The following is a 19,174-nucleotide window of genomic DNA, read 5'->3' as shown; positions in this document are numbered from 1 at the left end:
CAATAAGTGATGCTTATGTGCAGCACCAGTAAAACAGGTTTTTCTGTATAACTTCAGTCGAGGAATATCGCCACTGACTTTTACATTGTAAAGTGCAGATGTGCATGTATGTGGGGGGCATATCCTGAAACTGAAAAAACCAACTGGTGCAGGGAATTGGTTGTGTATTAATTTATTCCAGCTGAGCCTAGCTCGCTCAAAATGTGTCCTTCCCTTACAGGTAGCAATGTATCTGTGGTGGGGTGTTGAGAGGTGCAGGTTTTGGCTGAGATGCCCACACTTTCCCTTCTGGGTTGGGTGGGAGGCCCCTTTCTGCTCTCCTCGGAGATTGCCGACAGGATATTGGATAAAACGGTTACTCACTTTCTCGTAACGGTTGTTCTTCGAGATGTGTTCATCTCCATTCCAAGCAGGTGTGTGTGCGCTTCGTGCACGCCAGCCGGAAGATTTTTCCCCTAGCAGCATCCGTAGGGTTGGCCTGGGCACCCCCTGGGGTGGTGCCTTCATGGTGCCCAATATCAAGCCCCGCCGACCCCCACCCCCTCAGTTCCTTATTGCCGACCATTCCGACAGAGGGGTAGGAGGGTGGGTATTGGAATGGACATGAAGAACAACAGTTATGAGAAAGTGAGTAACCGTTTTTTCTTCTTTGAGTGATTCTTCATGTCCATTCCAAGCAGGTGATTCACAAGCCAGAGCTCAGGAGGTGGGGAGTTATCCACAGAAAAGAGCACAGCTCGCCCAAAAGCTGCATCATCCCTGGACTGTTGTGTAATTGCACAGTGCGATGTAAATGTATGTATCGAGGACCACGTGGCTGCCCTGCAGATTTCCTGAATAGGGACTTGTGCCAGGAATGGCACAGAGGAGGCCTGGGCCCTGGTAGAGTGAGCAGTTATCTGCAGAGCGGGCTCCTTTGCCAGGGTAGCACTCCCTAATGCAGGACGTTATCCAGGACGATATGCGTTGAGATGATACCGGAAAGCCCTTCATTCTGTCTGCCATGGCTACGAAGAGTTGGACGGACTTCTGGAACGACTTAGTTGTCTCTATGTAGAGGGCTAAGGCCCTACGCACGTCCAGTGAGTGCAGCCTGCGCTCCCTATCGGAGGAGTGTGGCTTGGGACAAAACACTGGGAGGAAGATGTCCTGGGTCATGGGAAAATGGGAGACAACCTTCGGGAAAAAAGCTGGATGAGGCCTCAGCTGAACCTTATCCTTATGAAAAACTGTGTAAGGGGGCTCAGACTTGAGGGCCCTGAGCTCTGAGACCCGTTGGGCCAAGGTAATTGCCATGAGGGACGCAACCTTGAATGAGAGAGATAGCAGGGAGCAGGTGGCCAGAGGTTCAAATGGCGGGCCTGTAAGCCTGGAGAGTATTAAATTGAGGTCCCAGGCAGGGACAGGCTGATGCGTGTGTGGGAAGAGCCTGTCCAAACCCTTGAGAAAACGACTGACCATAGGGTTTGCAAAGACCGAGAGACCGTCTGAACCCGGGTGGAAGGCGGAGATAGCGGCCAAGTGGACCCTTACTGATGACCGGGACAAGTTCTGGTGCTTTAGGTGAAGGAGGTAGTCCAGGAGGTAGTCCAGTATAAATGGCATGGGGGCGAGGAGCGGTGTCTAACTACGTTGCTCTGCCCAGATGGAGAACCTTTTCCACTTGGCCAGGTAAGTAGCCCTGGTGGAGGGCTTTCTACTACCCAGGAGGACTTGCCTGACCTGGTCCGAACAAGAGAGCTCTGTGGCACTTAACCATGGAGCATCCAGACAGTAAGATGGAGCGACTCCAGATTTGGGTGCTGGAGACGGCCCTGGTCCCGTGTGATCAGGTCAGGAACCAGCGGTAAGGTGAGAGGGGCCGCTATGGACATTTTCAGGAGCGAGGTGAACCACTGCTGACGCGGCCACACCGGCGCTGTTAGTATGACTCGGGCCCGGTCCCTGCGGATCTTGAGGAGCACCCTGTGGACTAGCGGGATGCGTGGGAAAGCATATAGCAGGCCGCCCTCCCACGAGAGAAGGAGGGTGTCCCCCATGGACCCATCACCATGGTTCCCTAGAGAACAGAATGTCTGACATTTCTTGTTGTCCGGAGTGACGAACAGGTCTATCTGGGGAGAGCCCCAGAACCGGCAGATTGAGCTCACTGCATCTGGCCAAAGGGACCACTTGTGGCTGTTGAAGGTGCGGCTGAGGCTGTCCGCCAGCGTGTTTCGCACCTGTGGGAGGTATGGGGCCTGCAGGTGGATCGAGTGCTCTGTGCAGAAGTCCCACAGCGCAAAGGCTTCTCGGCACAGGGGAGAGGAATGAATGTGCACCCCCCCTTTATTGGTATAGAACATCGCAGAGGTGTTGTCCGTGAGGATTGAAACACATCTGCCCGTTATATGCGTTTTGAAAGTGTAGCAGGCCAGATGCACTGCCCTCAGCTCTTTGACATTGATGTGAAGAGCGAGGTCCACCGGAGACCAGAGGCCTTGGGTCTTGAGGTCCCCTAGGTGAGCCCCCCAACCCAGATCTGAGGCATCTGACACCAAGGTGAGCGAGGGCTGAGGGCTGGCAAAAGGTACCCCTGTGCAAACCATTCAAGGGTTGAGCCACTGTAGGACGGAGTCCAGTACCAAGCGGGGCCGGGTTACAACCCTGTCCAACGCATCTCGGGCTGGTCGGTACACTGACGTCAGCCAAGACTGGAGTGGGCGCAGCCTGAGCCTGGCATGCTGCACCACGTAAGTGCAGGAGGCCATGTGTCCCAGCAGCTTTAGACTGTTTCTTGCAGATATTGTGGGGAACTGTCCGAGGCCTTGTATGATGTCCTGAAGTGAGCGAAACCTGGCCTCCGGGAGGTACGCTCTGGCTTGAGTAGAGTCCAGGACCGTGCCTATGAACTCTATCCTTTGCATCGGGGACAGATTGGATTTCTCCTCGTTCAGGAGGAGACCTAAGTCGAGGAAGGTCCTCCTTATAAACTCGGCCTGAGCCTCCACCTGGGCCCTCGAGCAACTCTTGATCAGCTAGTCATAGAGGTATGGAAAGACCTGTATCTGGCGCTTGCCCAGGAACGCCGCGACGACTGCCATGTATTTTGTGAATACTCGCAGGGCAGTCGACAGTCTGAATGGGAGGATGGCAAACTGGTAGTGGCCTGTGTTCACCACGAACCTGAGGTAGCGTCTGTGATGTGCGACTATTGAGAGATGAAAATACGCATCCTTCAAGTTGAGGGTGGCGTACCAGTCTCCTGGATCCAGTGAGGGGTAATGGAGGTTAGCGAGACCATGCAAAACTTGAGTTTCTTTACGTGCTTGTTGAGTTGTCGCAGGTCCAGTATGGGTCTGAAGCCCGCCCCCCTTGGCCTTTGGTATTAGGAAGTACTGGGCGTAAAAACCCTTGCCCCTTAGCTCCTGAGGAACCTCCTCCACTGCCCCTACCAAGAGGAGGGACTGCAAAACTTCACACACAAGTTGCTCGGGAGAGGGGTCCCTGAAAGGGGTTGGGGGGGTCAGAGGGTGCAGAATTGGATGGAATATCACCTCTACTGTGCGGAGCACCCAGCGATCCGAAGTAATTTGAGACCAGGCACGGTAGAAAGGGGAGAGACGGGATGAGAAAGTAAGATGGGAAGGATCCAAAGGTCGAACTGGCAAGCTGTCCTCGACCGTACCCTCAAAAGGGTGGTCTGGAGCCCTGTGGGGCCCTAGGCTGGCCTGAGTTTTGCCCAGGGGGAGGACGTTGCCTCCTCAGAGTGCTCCTGTTCCGCCTATGTGGAGCGTCCCGGCGGTTCTGGGGTTGATAAGGACGAGGAGCAGGTTGAGGCCTAAACTGTCTGCGCTGGGTAGCAGGCGTGTGAAGCCCCAGCAAACGAAGGGTAGCCCTCGAGTCCTTCAAGCTGTGAAGTCTCTTATCCGTCTTCTCGGAGAAGAGAGCTACACCTTTGAAGGGAAGGTCTTGAATGGTCTGTTGGACCTCATGGGGAACCAGAGACCTGTAGCCAGGAGCCTCTCCTCATGACAACCCCTGTGGCTGAAGTACGAGAAGCCACATCAGCCGCGTCCAGGGCCGCTTGTAAAGACGCTCGGGAGACTAACTTCACCTCCTCCACGAGCACAGAGAACTCCCCCTGAGCTTCCTGGGGCAGAAGCTCCGTAAATTTTGCCATGGACGAACAGGTGTTATGTCCGTAGCGGCTTACTATGGCCCGTTGGTTGGCTAATCGAAGCTGTAGACCTGCTGTGGAGTAGACCTTCCGGCCAAACAGGTCCAGGTTCTTGGCATCCCTGTTTTAAGGGGTGGAGCCTTGAAACCCCTGACGTTCTCTCTGATTGGCCGCGTCGACCACCCGGAGGAGGGTGGGTATAAAGGTATTCATACCCTTTAGAGGGAACAAAGTAGCGGCACTCAGATTTCTTGGCCGTAGGTGCCAGAGAAGCAGGGGTTTGCCACAAGTTCTTAGATGTTTGTTATTGACTTGATGAATGGCAGTGCAACCCTGGATGGGCCGGAGGGAGCCAGGATGTCTATGACCGGGTCAAAGTCGTCTTCTACCTCCTCTGCCTGAATCCCCAGGCTTTGGGTGGCCTACTTCAAAAGCTGTTGAAGAACCTGGTTGTCCTCCAAAGCTGGGGCCGGTGAAGTCCCCACGACCGCTTCGTCGGGTGAAGATGGCTTGCCCCTGGAGTGAAACGGGCCGTGCGGTCGCCGGGGACTTGTCCCTCCTTTGGGAGGAGGCCGGCACCGGGAGGCACATCAGGTCCATTGCCGCCTTGAACGCCTCTGGCATTGATGGTGGTTGTATGTCCACCAGATGGTCCAGGGACTGAGGAAGGTTCAGCCTCGACTGGACCCCGGCCGGGGCAGGAGTCGACGAGACCCTGGGTGGAAGCGGTCTGTGCTGAGCCACTCGCAGACGGCACTGGCCCCTTAGGCTTCGGGGGGGGGGGGGGGGTGATTGGTCCCTCACTGGCCTCTTCTTCTTTACCGGCACCAGAAACGGAGAACAGTGCCGAACTGATGCCAACGCCCTATGTCCCTAAGAGTGGCGGTGCCGGTGGGCTTTAGAGTCCTTCGTCTGGCCCAGTTCGCACGCCGTTGGCGCCAGAGTGCTGCACACCGAAGAGGACGTGCTCGGTGCCGGGTCGTTGGGTCCTGGGTCGGACTGCGGTCTCAGAGCTGCCTCCGTGAGCAGGAGTTTGTCTCTGCTCTCTGTCCTTAAAGGTTCTTGGGCGGAAAACCCTTGCAAATGCGGCACTTGTCCTTTTGGTGAGTCTCACCAAGCACCGCAGGCAGGATGAGTGAGGATCACTCTTGGGCATAAACTTGCCACAGGACTCAGTTTAAACCCTGGAGACCCAGGCATACCCCCGGAGGGGAAACTAACGATCTACCAAACACTACTACCTATGTGATAAGTACAGAAAGAACAGGAGGACTTGTGGCACCTTAGAGACTAACACATTGATTTGAGCATAAGCCTTCGTGAGCTACAGCTCACTTCATCGGATGCTTCATCTGTAGCTCACGAAAGCTTATGCTCAAATCAATGTGTTAGTCTCTAAGGAGCCACAAGTCCTCCTTTTCTTTCTGCGAATACAGACTAAAACGGCTGCTACTCTGAAACTAAGAACAAAAACACTGCTAAGGCGCTTGCTGCAAGAGCGAGCAAAGTTCCAGCTAGCCGTCACGGGCAGTAAGAAGGAACTGAGGGGGTGGGGGTCGGCGGGGCTCGATATTGGGCGCCATGAAGGCGCCACCCCAGGGGGCGCCCAGGCCAACCGTACGGACACTGCTAGGGGAAAAATCTTCCAGCTGGCGTGCACTCGGCGTGCACACACCTGCTTGGAATGGACATGAACAATCACTCGAAGAACAGGCTGTGTCTGATCCTTTTGTTTTCCTTGTTTTCTCCATGTTCACTTACGTATAAATTAGTACAGCAAAGTGCTTCATGCCCATCAGTATTATAGCATCACATCTACAATACTTTAATTAAATAAACAGCAGCTGCTGTTTCAGTACCAATCCCAGGTTTCAGGTGTGTAGAAGTCACTCATCTGGATTCATGTCAGACTGGAATTTGGGAAACTCTTCCAGTTTCAAAGCAGGGCTATTCTAATAAGGGGTTTGCATTAATCTAACTTTTAAAGAAGACAAACAGCATTTTTGCTGCTCTTAGGGTGTCTGATTAAATGCTAATTAAAGGTTGAATTTTAAAGAATGAGAACTTGGAGGCAGAAGGTTTAGGAACAAAGTGAAGGTTTCTGCCTCTAGAGTCTTAAAACAAGCACCCCCAACGTTGTGCTGTGGTTGAGAATCCACATCCTTACTGTTTGGGACAAAGAATCAAAGTTGCTTGCCAACCTCTTCATCCTACTCTGTTCAAGCAATAAATATTCACTTTCATTTGGGGTGGGGACATGCTATCTGATTGTACTCAGGGTAAAGTGTGCCAACGTTGCATACAGCTGAGCCTACATGAATAATTTCCTTCTAACCCTAAGTGGTCATGCCTCCTGGTTAGGATAGAAGCACAGTGGGGAGCCGTGATCAGAAGCTTGTCCTGCTTCTCTCTCTTCTGGGATTGTTTTGTAGACAGAGGATGTGAGTTTCTAGTTTAGAGCTCTTCATCTAGCACCATTAAAAAGCATTAAAATTAGGGCTGTTGATTAATCACAGTTAACTCACGCGATTAACTAAAAAAATTAATCACGATTAATCGCAGTTTTAATTGCAATGTTAAATAATAGAATACCAATTGAAATTTATTAAATATTTTGGATGTTTTTCTACATTTTTATATGTATTCCATGTTGTAATTGAAATCTAAGTGTGTATATATTTTTGCTTACAAATATTTACACTGTAAAAACGATAAACAAAATAAATAGTATTTTTCAGTTCACCTCATACAAGTACTGTAGTGCAATCTCTTTTGTAAGTTGCACTTTCATGACAATGTAGATTTTTTTTTGTTTTGTTTTGTTACATGACTGCACTCAAAAACAAAACAATGTAAAAATTCAGAGCCTACCAGTCCACTCAGGCCTACTTCTTATTTAGCTAATCGCTAAGACAAACAAGTTTGTTTACATTTACAGGAGATAATGCTGCTCTCTTCTTATTTACAATGTCACCAGAAAGTGAGAACAGACATTTGCATGGCACTTTTGTAGCTGGAATTGCAAGATATTTACATGCCAGATATGCTAAACATTCGTATGCCCCTTCGTGCTTCGGCCACCATTCCAGAGGACATGCTTCCATGCTGATGACACTCATTTAAAAAAATAAGCATTAATTAAATTTGTGAGTTAACTCCTTGGGGGAGAATTGTATGTCCCCTGCTCCGTTTTACCCGCATTCTGCCATATATTTCATGTTATAGCAGTCTTGGGTGATGACGCAGCACATGGTGTTCATTTTAAGAACACTTTCACTGCAGATTTCACAAAACGCAAAGGTACTGATCTGAGATTTCTAAAGATAGCTACAGCACTCCACTCAAGGTTTAAGAATCTGAAGTGCCTTCCAAAATTTGAAAGGGACGAGGTGTGGAGCTTGCTTTCAGAAGTCTTAAAAGAAAAACACTCCAATGCAGAAACTACAGAACCCAAACCACCAAAAAAGAAAATCAACCTTTTGCTGTTGGCATTTGACTCAGATAATGAAAACGAACATGCGTTGGTCTGCACTGCTCTGGTTTGTTTTCGAGCAGAACCCATCATCAGCATGAACTCAAGTCTTCTGGAATGGTGGTTGAAGCATGAAGGGACATATCAATCTTTAGTGCATCTGGCATGTAGATATCTTGCAATGCCAGGTACAACCGTGCCATGTGAACACCTGTTCTCGCTTTCAGGTGACATTGTAAACAAGAAGTGGGCAGCATTATCTCCTGCAAATGTAAACAAACTTGTTTGTCTGAGCAATTGGCTGAACAAGTAGAAGTGAGTGACTTGCAGGCTCTAAAATTTTACATTGTCTTATTTTTGAATGCAAGTTTTTTTTGTCCATAATTCTACATTTGTAAATTCAACTTTCATGATCGAGATGGCACTACAGTACTCATATTTAGGTGAACTGAAAAATACTATTTCTTTTACAGTGCAAATACTTATCAAAAATAAATATTAAGTGAGCACTGTGCACTTTGTATTCTGTGTTGTAACTGAAATCAGTATATTTGAAAATGTAGAAAATATCCAAAAATATTTAAATAAATGGTATTCTATTGTTTTAGTGCGATTAATTGTGATTCATTTTTTTAATTGCTTGAGAGCCCTAATTAAAATGGCTTTTGAAAAAAATCCACCTATACCAAGGAAGCTGTGCTGAATGCTCTGCTGTTTATGCAGTATGTTTGAGCAGCTTTTCCTCTACTGATGGTGATTTAAACTGTGAAATTCACACTTGTATTTCACTTCTGTGCAGGAAAAATAGTTGTGTGCATTGTGTAATCCTGATTGCTTTGTTTCCTGGCTGATTTGTAGCATCACACTGTGTGCCTTTATACAAGCATGTTTTAGGATCAGTTACTTTAAGATTTTCAGCATTGTTTAAAAGGACACAGTTGTGCGTGGTGGTGAGCAGCAAACTTTTGGCCAGGAACAAAACTCCCTGTTTCAATCTTCCTTTTTCTCCATTGCAGGGTAGAGTTCACAGTAGGGGACAAGCCTATTAATAACTTCCGCATGATTGAGAGGCACTACTTCCGGGATCAGCTGCTCAAGAGCTTTGATTTTGAATTTGGGTTCTGCATCCCCAGCAGTAAAAACACTTGTGAACACATCTATGAATTCCCACAGCTCTCGGAGGATCTCAGTAAGTTCTTCCAGTCAATGGGTTGCCAGGGAGGGACGATAAACGGCGGTATTTTGGAGGACTCCATCTCAAATGGAGCTATGTATTTATTGTGAAGTGGAAATGGGAGAGTACAAAAACCACTTGGAAGCATCAGTGTTAATAGAGAAATCATATTCTTGTGCCAGATGTACAACCACCGCTGAAATGGCTGTGCTTGTCTCTTACCAACAGAAGTTGGTCCAATGAAAAATATTACTTCACCCATCTTGTGTCTCTAATATTGTGGGATTGATGCGGCTACAACATTTCGTTTTGTGGTGCATTTTTAGAATTATTTCCATCAAACTGTGAAGACCTAAGTAATTACAAAATCACTTAACATTGCTGTATAACTTAGTGCAGCTGAGCGGTAGAAATCAGGATTGTTGCACATTAGATGTAAATGATTTGGCCCAAGTCCCTGGGGCTTTGGCTATCAGCAAAAGAGTAACTCTGGGGCAGGGGGTTGTAGCTTCATGTTTATTCTTTCAACAACAGTCATGTCAAATGTGCCAAGTTTTGAGTTTTTCTGCCTAAATGCCAGCTCTGCAAACTACCTAGGACTCAAAAATTGAGCAGTATTTTTTTTTTCTACCTCTTCTTCAGAATTTTGCACTCAGAATTTACCATCGCTGAAAACGATCAACAGAGAGAGTGCTCACTCTTCTGTAGATGTATTGGTCGCGCTATATTAATTTCAGTTATAAACAGGCTGTGCAGGGTCTAATGATTGATAGATGATGTCAGCATGTAACAGGCCTGAGAAGTATGTTTTATATATAGGTGGTTATCAGCATATCAGTGGAAAGTGTTTATAAGCAACCTGTTCGACACTAATAATTGTTTACCCATTTATTAAAACATCTACCGGTCGCTTATTGAAAAGCTTGTAAGTGGAACCTTAATATGAAGAGATTTCTGTATTGCCTGTGGAATGGTATCCACTTTCGAGTGTCAGTCGTGCTCACAGGAAGCAAATTCTGAGTAAGAATGGCATGTCCCTAGTCACTTTTTGAGCGTAGCACCCCTCTGCTCCCCTCACCCCTGGCTCCCTTTTAAACCTTGTGCTTAGAAAGGAAGGCTTTATGCTTAAAGCACTAGACTAGAACCCAAGGAGATCATGGTTCACTTCCTGCCCTGTCACAGACTTCATGTGTGATCTTGAGCAAATCACTTCGCTTTTTTGTGCTTCAGTTGCCCATCAGTAAAATGGAGATGATTCTTCCCATCTCACAGAAGTGTTGCAAGGAGAAGCACATTAATGCTTATTAATAGGCCCCTGAGAAACTATAGTTCGATGGGCTGTGCAGAAATCACAAAAGTAGTCCAGTACTGCGATTTTTCCAACAGCAGAGAGGGGGCCTCTGCATATGCAGTTTGGTGCTTGGCGCAGCTCATGGTGTGTGGCAGCCTCCTGTTGGAGCAGTGCTGCCTTGTGTAAAATCGTCTGCTAAATCGCTTCCCCCCCCCCCCCCGACTGCTTTCATTTCCTCATGCTTTCATTTCCTCAGCCAGCTGCAGATTTTTTTTCTCCCTGTCTTCCTTTCTTCTGCCGGGTGGGCGGGCACCAATCTGGCTCATCTGCTGCACACTTGGTAGCTAGTTTTATGCAAGGCCACTGCTTGGAATGTGAGCGGCCTGAGTGGGGAGCTGGAGACACGCCAGTTACTGAATCCCCCCAAACTACTGTTCTGATGTCACACTGAGCATGAGACCAGTGCCTGCTGATGGGAAAATTGCAGCCATTTGGGGGGACTTGGCAGCTGGTGCACACTTCACCTCCCCACTTACGCTGTGGCTGCTCATGTTCCAGAAAACCGTCTGCAGGTGAGCAGCTGAGCAGATAGGAAGATTTCAGAGTAACAGCCGTGTTAGTCTGTATTTGCAAAAAGAAAAGGAGTACTTGTGGCACCTTAGAGACTAACCAATTTATTTGATTATCATACACGTTGTAAGGAGAGTGGTCACTTTAGATAAGCTATTACCAACAGGAGAGTGGGTTTGTGTGGGGGGGGGGCGGGGGGGGAACCTGGGTTTGTGCTGGAAATGGCCCAACTTGATTATCATACACATTGTAAGGAGAGTGATCACTTTAGATAAGTTATTACCAGCAGGAGAGTGGGGTGGGGGGAGGTATTTTTTTCATGCTTTGTGTGTATAAAAAGATCGTCTACACTTTCCACAGTATGCATCCGATGGAGTGAACTGTAGCTCACGAAAGCTCATGCTCAAATAAATTGGTTAGTCTCGAAGGTGCCACAAGTCCTCCTTTTCTTTTTGAGATAGGAAGAGAGGGAGATCGTAATTTGCAGCCACCAGAATAAATCACAGCAATTCATGAGGGACTCAGTGGCCGGTTTTATACAAAAGAATGCAGCAGTGACCTGTTGCTGACTGTATTCCATGCATATCTCATGAAAATCAGTACCGGACCCATGACACTGCTGTGAACTTTCTTTAACAAATCTTTGATTTTTCTCAGCACCCTACGCATGAGGCGCTTAGTTACTATGGAGGGCAGGTAAGTACCTAGACAGTATGATTTCTCCTGGTCACTTGCTTCGGGATGGCCATTAGTTGTTACCAGAACAACCATGTAAACTGTATCTTTATACATCCTGGTATAACTGCTGAAGAAAACACCAGATTTACAGTCTATCGATTTGTGTGAGGTAAAAACAAAAATTTACCAATGTGCAACTTCTTTTGCAGTTCGAGAGATGATCCTTCACCCCTATGAGACACAGTCGGACAGTTTCTACTTTGTAGACAACAAGCTGGTGATGCACAACAAGGCAGATTATTCGTACAGTGGAGGACCATGAGTACTGAGTGGACAGCAGAGCCGTGCTGGCCTTTCCTTTCCTGTAGAAATTGTCAGGGATTCTACCACCTTCCTGCAGTTGACTTCCAGGGTCAGCTGAGCACAGGTCCATGAACCAAGGACTCTCTGCTTGTAGGAGTTTCATGACTAAACTTGTTGAAGTCTTTCATCTTCCCTGAGCTTTGAAGCAGAACCCAGTCCTTCAAGAACTCTAAACACAGTTCCACTCCAATGAGTGATCTTTGGTCACCAGAGTCTGAGGCTCTTTAAATAGCTCTGTGTAAAAATGTCCTGATATATCATCCAGTTAGTATAAATCCAGGAATTCTGGGCCCAAATTCTCCAGATCCATGTTTTCATTATTAAGCCTCTCTTTGTACAATTGCTCTCTCTTAGAATGTGGGGTGGAAGAGCCTGTGAACAAGCAGAAGTCTAATGCAAATACAGAGATGCATATCTTTATCTGATTCTGTTTCTGAATGCTTCAAAGGGCACAGTTTTAATCCTAACTTCATTTGTACATCCACATAAAAATGTCTTGTCTTTAATCCTGAGAAACAAAATGTAAGTGTGATTTTAGAGAGAGAGCACCTCTCTAAATCTATAACTCAGCACATGTTTTACCTCCACATAACATTTCCTGTAAGGTATCCTGGAAACAATGAAACTCACCCTGAAGGACAGTAATTCAATGACAGGTCTGTCTTAAACTGCCCTTTTTTTCTGCCTCTGTTAGAAACCTATTATTGAGGGTCTGCAAGTCCGCACAAGCGTTGTCCTCTTTCATTTCAGCTTCTGTGTTCTTTGCTGAATCTTTCAGTCAAGAAGTAGATATGTTTTTAGTTTAGCTTGGCATTATCAGGCAGTTAATTTTCAGCCTGTACCTGGTGTAAGCTTTTCTTCCCTGAATCAGATTTCTTCTTTAGCTACCTTTAGAGACAAGATGCTTCAGTAGGGTTGTCAGAGGAAAGTAGTTCCGTTTCTCGAAGGTGATTCGAGTGAATGGACTTTCTGGTTTTTCTTTTTATGTCTGAATTTGAAGCATTTTATGGTCAAGTGTGTTTGGTTTTTGTCCAAAATTTTTTGGGCCAGTTATTAATGTCTCAGAGAGCGTAAATTTGACACTGTGCATCTATGGTCAGTGTACAACATAGGTTAGCCAAAATGATTGCGCCCCTTCCAGTCCCGCGTAAGGAGTTTAAGAACGGTTTTGCCCAAGTTTCTCATAGTATGCTGCTCTTTGGAGCAGGGAAGTGGAGAGGAGAGGCAAAAGCAAGCTAATGAATCAGAGAGAATCTGCTGTACTGTACATTAGAATAGATAAAAATCAATTAAAAGGTCCAAAATGAACAGAAGCAAAGGATGAAAGCTTTCTTCCTTTTGTTTGCAGGCGACTTATGGTCATGAAACCCTCACTCAAAAAATTTGGTTCACTGGTATCAGAAGAATTAAGCTTTGCAGTTTATAGCTATTTCTATGAATACATTGTCTTTATGTCTAATTCTGTGAGTTAAGTGGAACATTATACATTAGCCTCAGACAGATCCGATTGTAACAATTTTTTAAAATACCATTTCCAGTTGTTACTAACACCTTTCCTCCAGTCACAGCCTAGTCAACCAAGAAAATTGCAAACTATTCCAAGTGTAACCGTCCATCACCTGAAAAGGGAGGCCTTGTCTGAGAAAGCTGCCATCAGTGGGATTGTGATAATACTAAGGGTCACTGTTTGCTCTTGGTTGGCTTGTTTTTTACGTTGGACAGTTGATGGTTTTCTGAGGCAACTGCAGCAGGTGGGGACACAACACAGATCATTCTTAGTTTAAAAAATTAACTGTAGCCAAAGTGTGTGTACACAGTTCACTGCTATAACAAAACAGCAAATACTACCCAGATGAGACCTGTCGTCATGACCGCTTCTTTGTATTGTATCTAACTGCAAAATCAGCCCAGGGCTGACTTGTCCATTTTAAGATGGTTATAAGGAATTTTCCCAATTATTTTTATATTCAAGTCTGATCAGCCATGTATCTTGGCACAGTGAATCGTCTGAAAATGAAAAACAGTTGACAAAAAACGTTGGACAATTTAAAATTGTTTTTTGTATTTTTTTGCATCAGGGCTGTTATACTGTCTTACAAATCAAGAGACTTTCCAAACTCATGGAAATATTGAACAGCTTTTGAAATAGTCGATATGTATTAATATATAAAAAATACACTGTTATTTGGAGACAGTAGAGTGTTTTTAGCCATTATTTCATATACTTCCCCTATACTAATATCTTCCATCACTCATTCATTGTCCATATTAACCTCTCTTGTGCTTAATTATAACAGCTACATACAGCAAGTGTGCCTGTCCAGCATTGGCTGGCAGACATACATGTTCCAGGAGCAGAGAGTTCAAATGTCATCTTTTAATGTCTTAGTCCACTGCTGTGAAAGTGGTGTCAGTTCCATGTCACCTTTTAGCTTATCTTTTCATATATTGGGTTGTCATCTCAAGGATCCTCTTGGTATGTGATGTTGTAACAAGCCATTTGGAAAACACTCAAATTCATTAGTCCCCAGCTGCTTTTCACACTCTCTTTTTGCGACCTCTTGTTGCTCTTTTTAAAGATTCCCTTGAAGTATTAGTTGATAATAGGATTAAAAATGTTATATCTTTTGAAATGGGAAGTGGCTAAACAAAATATGCTGTGGGGTTGCCTGCTTTTATCAAATCATAGGAACAAGAAGCTAGAGAAACGGTACTTCGTTCCCAGAAGTGCAATAAGTTACAGAATGAGCTTCTTGGTACACTGCATTTTATTGCAAGTGAGAGGCTAAGTGTAAAAAAAGAATGAAATATTCATGACCAGATTCTGGGACTAGTTTGGAAAACTGATCATGACCCATATTCAGGGGGGTTATATTTTCAGGCTAGAAAAAAATCATGATTTATGTAGAAATGTTTAACAGCTAGTTAGTTTGCCCAGTCCTATAAATAAAAATGCTGATATCCTTTAAAATAGAGGAGAAAAATTTTCAGCCATTTAATGGAGTAAATTACTTGATTATCTTTTGGCTTTGGGTTTTCAATGGCTGCTTTATAAGTTATTCTTTTCAAAAATCAAATATGGAAAAAAAACTGTCAAAGTGCTAATGTTACAAGACAGCCTGAGATACAGTTATGAATTCTTTAGACCAGTATGAAGCTTTCTCTAGAAGTGTTATGAAGACAGAATTTTACAGTCCACTGTAACTGTCATTCTGTAGTTGCAAACAGTTTTTCACCTAGAGAGCTGTATGCTGTCATAAATTGTTTCCAACTTTTAAATAATCTAAGATTAATACAAAAAGAAAAAGAAAGGCCTTGGCTAATGGACAGGTTCCATTTCTACTCTGGCTACTCATGCAGAAATATGCTGTGTAATATTGATGCAACATCCATCGAATTATACTGCACGTATCTGTGAAATATACATGAAAAATCTAGTAGGAGCTTTTCCAATATATTCATCGTTTTAGTGCAATTTTATGACAAAATTATTATTTTCCTTCTTCTGGGGCTTATTTTGTAACAAACTTCTAATCTTTCCTCTGATCTTAAGATGGGTCACTTTTTTTGAGATATGAAGGAGCAGAGTTACATATGAAAGAAACTGTCTATAAGAGATCATTTTAAAACCAAATGCTTATAAGATGCTGAGTGCCTTCAACTACCATTGGTTTGAATGGGAATTAAAAGCACTTGGCACCCTTCTAGAATCAGGCCCATGACTTCTTTTAAAAATTGATACCTTATTTTTGGCAAAAGATAGAATTGAAATTAAAACATTTTTCATTCATTGTTTCCAGAAGGCTCTTAGCTACTCTCCCTGTAGCTGTTTACTCTATTGACTATTAATCCATGCTGGGCTTACCTTTGTGTCCAGGCTCTGAAATCCTAGCTTTCCAGATAGGTATTGCATTCACTTTACACCCAGCAGGTCAAGCCAAGACAGTACACCTTAAAATTGGGTTTCAGAGTAGCAGCCGTGTTAGTCTGTATTCGCAAAAAGAAAAGGAGTACTTGTGGCACCTTAGAGACTAACAAAAATGTTCTTAAAATTGGGGTGTTCTAATTACCCTCTTCGCCAGCCCCATATATGATTTTAATAGCCACTGTATCGAGAATTCCATGTATGACAGTACCATTTGAGAGTCGGGACCCTAGTTTGCAATGATATAAAGGATTATCTCTAATGTTATTGATTTGTAAGCCACTGGCTATTAAATGTTGGAACTGAAGCGAGATAAAAGAGCAAGAGGGTAATCAAGATGACCAGCTTTGAGATTAGATGTTCCTTATTATTAATATATTGATCATGTCTTTTCTTATTTGTTGAATTAACTTTGTAAAACCCTTAGTACTCTCTGGGAACACGTTAATATTTTCCTGCACTGTGCTTCACTTAAGTGAAGTTTGATGCTGTAGGAGTTCCTGCTGTTGCTAACGTTCATAGACTTTAAGGCCAGAAGGGACCCTCATAATCATCTAGTCAGACCTGCACTGACATAACTCTTCTTGAAATAAGGAAATCAATTATGTCTCAATTTAGTTATTCTAAGTGGACAAAGTATTGGACTTTCTCTTTTCTAGATCTTTATAATTTAAGTTCCTTGGAAATATAGGGAGGTTTTCAAATAGCAAAAATAACATTAAATTAATACCTTTACTATATGGTCCAATATTTCACAGATTGCTAGACTAGAAACATATTGTTGGAACAGGACAAATGCTTTCAAGACCAATACATTTTTATATGCTCTGGCCTTGGACCAATGATGATCAAGAGAAAAGATTCCTGCAGATATAGTATATGTCCTTTATGCTGTGAGATGGTTTGTGCATTAATTGACTATTCCATTATCATCGTTGACTGGGGAGGATTTTTGAGCCTGATTAAATGTAGGCAGTCTCTTCATTTCAAGATTAAAAACAAGATGTTATGTTAATGTTCTTGCTCACAGTCTCTTTTGTAATAAAAAGTCTTGTTGTATGAGCAGATCAGTAAGATGGAACTGCTTGGCTTGTCTGTCAGCCATTGGGTCACACTGAAAATGCTCGTACAAGGTAGCAAAAGTGCAACCTGCAACTGCACATATCTTTAATATAGAGATACAGGCTAAAAGTTCCAACACGCAAGCTTCATCTTAATCCAAACTGCCTACTCACTTGCATCAAGGATGGAGCACTGTGTGTCAGAACCTGGTCTCCCTGGGTCAAACCTTTCTTAAAGAAGAAAACAAGTGCAACATGCTCCATTTTATGACCATTAGATGCAATCCTTTGGCTCAGGGAAGTGGCCAGTGCTGCCCTTGGTTGTAAAATTTGAAGACCCTGTACTATTATAAAAGACACTGTTGAAGAGTGTGCATGTCTAGGGGTGTCTATTGAACTATCCTCTTAAATTGTGAACACTTGGTAGAAACTGTTTGTTTTTGGTTGAACAGCACCTATCGTTTCGTTGGTGCTCCTGACATTCAACCTCCATGCCTCGTATGTATTGTAAAAATAATCTGTTAATAAATCTCTGTAATCTCTGTGAAAAGTTGAATTGGCAAATAGCTCCAGTTAACCAAGTCTGACTAGGAGCTGGATTCCAGGAACCAGTGCTACCACTTGAAAGAAACAGAAGTGGAACAACTGAGAAACTACACGGTAGATTTTGGTTAACTGGAACTAAGAACTGTAAGGTCCTGACAGCTTTAACTGTTTTTCTGTTAAAGGAAAACCTTAGCTCATAGCTTCTGTTAGCAGTTGTTTTTCTGAACCCCAAATGTAAGTACTAGTGAAGTTTACATAAATGTTTTAATTTTAAAATCAGATTTATACTTAAAGTCTCCGACAGCTCTTTATCAACATGCAAACACAAGAGTGATATGCTGGGCATGAAATGCCAGATGCATTATCTTCTGAATCATGGCATAGTCTAAACAGATGGTACTGTACGTTTGTAGATCCATTTATATGATTTAGTGAACACTTCCCTAGAATCACTGTGCTAATGCCTTCCTACTGTAAGTCTGCTTTTACTTTAATGCTACACTGAGAATACCTATCTGAATGTGACTTTTTTTGCATAAAATCAGATCGGATTGTCTATTAAAATATGTATTTATAAAATAAAAATATATTTTTGGTGGAAGGAAAGTAAAAATGTAGGCATAATTCCATTGGGATAATGTTAGCAACATTTTTATCAAGTTTATTTTATAAATGTTTGTATCTTGTTAGTTGTCTATCTTCAGTTTGCAGTAAGAACATCCACTGTAGCTCACTTAGTAGAAATGCATTGCACTGCCATGCAGAGAACCTGGGTTTGGAAGAATTAGGATTGTTTTTCCTTCTGGAATTGAGAGAAACTGAGCAAGTTGCCATGAAGAATTTAAGCCCTGGCAGTCAATCCACCTGACTGGCATTGGTTTGAGCACTTAGTTTGCTTTATTTGTTTGCAGAGACTGAATTGTGGGCGGCGGGGGAGGAGACAGATGAGAATAATTCAGAATAAAGAAAATTAGAATATGATTTTAAGGACTCCCTATAGGGGGTAGGAGTGTAGATGTTAGAAGTAATGAACACAAGGAGTCAAAATAGTGAGTGAATTTGCTCACTCAGAGCTATTTAATATTGCCAGTTCAGTCATCAGTATTTAGGTTAGGGAATATGCTTAAATATTTCTATTATTTTGGAAAAGGGGTTAAAATGTGTATCTTTCATTAGCAAGTATTTTGTTTCTTGTAACAAACTGCGAAATGTTTAAAAAAATTAAAGGTAAATTATTGATCCTAAAAATGGTGGTTTGGTTCTTTGCATTGAATGCTGGTATTTTGTATGATTAATGTATTATTCCGCTTTAGCATGAAAGTGTGTTGTTCTACAGCGCCCCTAGAAACCTTTTAATGAAGAGCTGGGACTTGTTTGGATTTAAACATTCCGTTACAGTATTTGCAGCCCAGTCTTCTGTTAATGTATATCTACCAGAAAACTAAACTAATGATGGAAGCATTACAAAGCACAAAAGAAAAGTATAGTGAAAAGTAAATTAAAAATGAGTTTTAATAATCTCAGAGGGTAATAGTATAGTAAAATAGGTAAGGACACTGGCTTTTAAAACTGATTATTTCAAAACATTACAACATTGCTTCAATATTTAGTCCTTGTATTAAATCCTCAAGCCTTAGAGTTAACCTGGGGATCTCATTATTTGCCTATTAATGTGTACGGTTTATACAAAGGGAAGTCGGTCAGACACTAGTACACTATAAATAAACCCTTTTACTTCATCACACAGCAAACACTTGTTATAAAGTTTTCTACTGCATGCATCCGATGAAGTGAGCTGTAGCTCATGAAAGCTTATGCTCAAATACATTTGTTAGTCTCTAAGGTGCCACAAGTCCTCCTTTTCTTTTTAGGGTTTCCACTGGCACTGAATCTTCATTTCACAATGCATGGAAGAAAAGAGGGTTTTGAGGAACA

At 43.5% G+C, this 19,174-nt stretch overlaps 1 protein-coding gene across 2 annotated transcripts in view; it reads left to right on the top strand.

Moving 5' to 3' along the window:
* The window catches only part of UNC119 (unc-119 lipid binding chaperone), a 41,265-nt gene extending 22,783 nt beyond the window's left edge, over window positions 1–18,482 (top strand). For both annotated transcript variants that reach the window (XM_073315285.1, XM_073315286.2), the window contains 2 exons: window positions 8,648–8,820; window positions 11,554–18,482. In XM_073315285.1, coding sequence (XP_073171386.1) covers window positions 8,648–8,820; window positions 11,554–11,666 — 286 coding nt within the window. In that variant the 3' untranslated portion in view covers window positions 11,667–18,482. The remainder of the gene's footprint in view (window positions 1–8,647; window positions 8,821–11,553) is intronic.
* The last annotated feature ends 692 nt before the right edge of the window (window positions 18,483–19,174 follow it).

This window comes from Lepidochelys kempii, chromosome 17, assembly GCF_965140285.1.
Source record: "Lepidochelys kempii isolate rLepKem1 chromosome 17, rLepKem1.hap1, whole genome shotgun sequence".
NCBI classification, from domain to species: domain Eukaryota; kingdom Metazoa; phylum Chordata; order Testudines; family Cheloniidae; genus Lepidochelys; species Lepidochelys kempii.
Note: the sequence above shows the minus strand (reverse complement) of the source record. Positions and strands in the feature narration are given on the sequence as shown.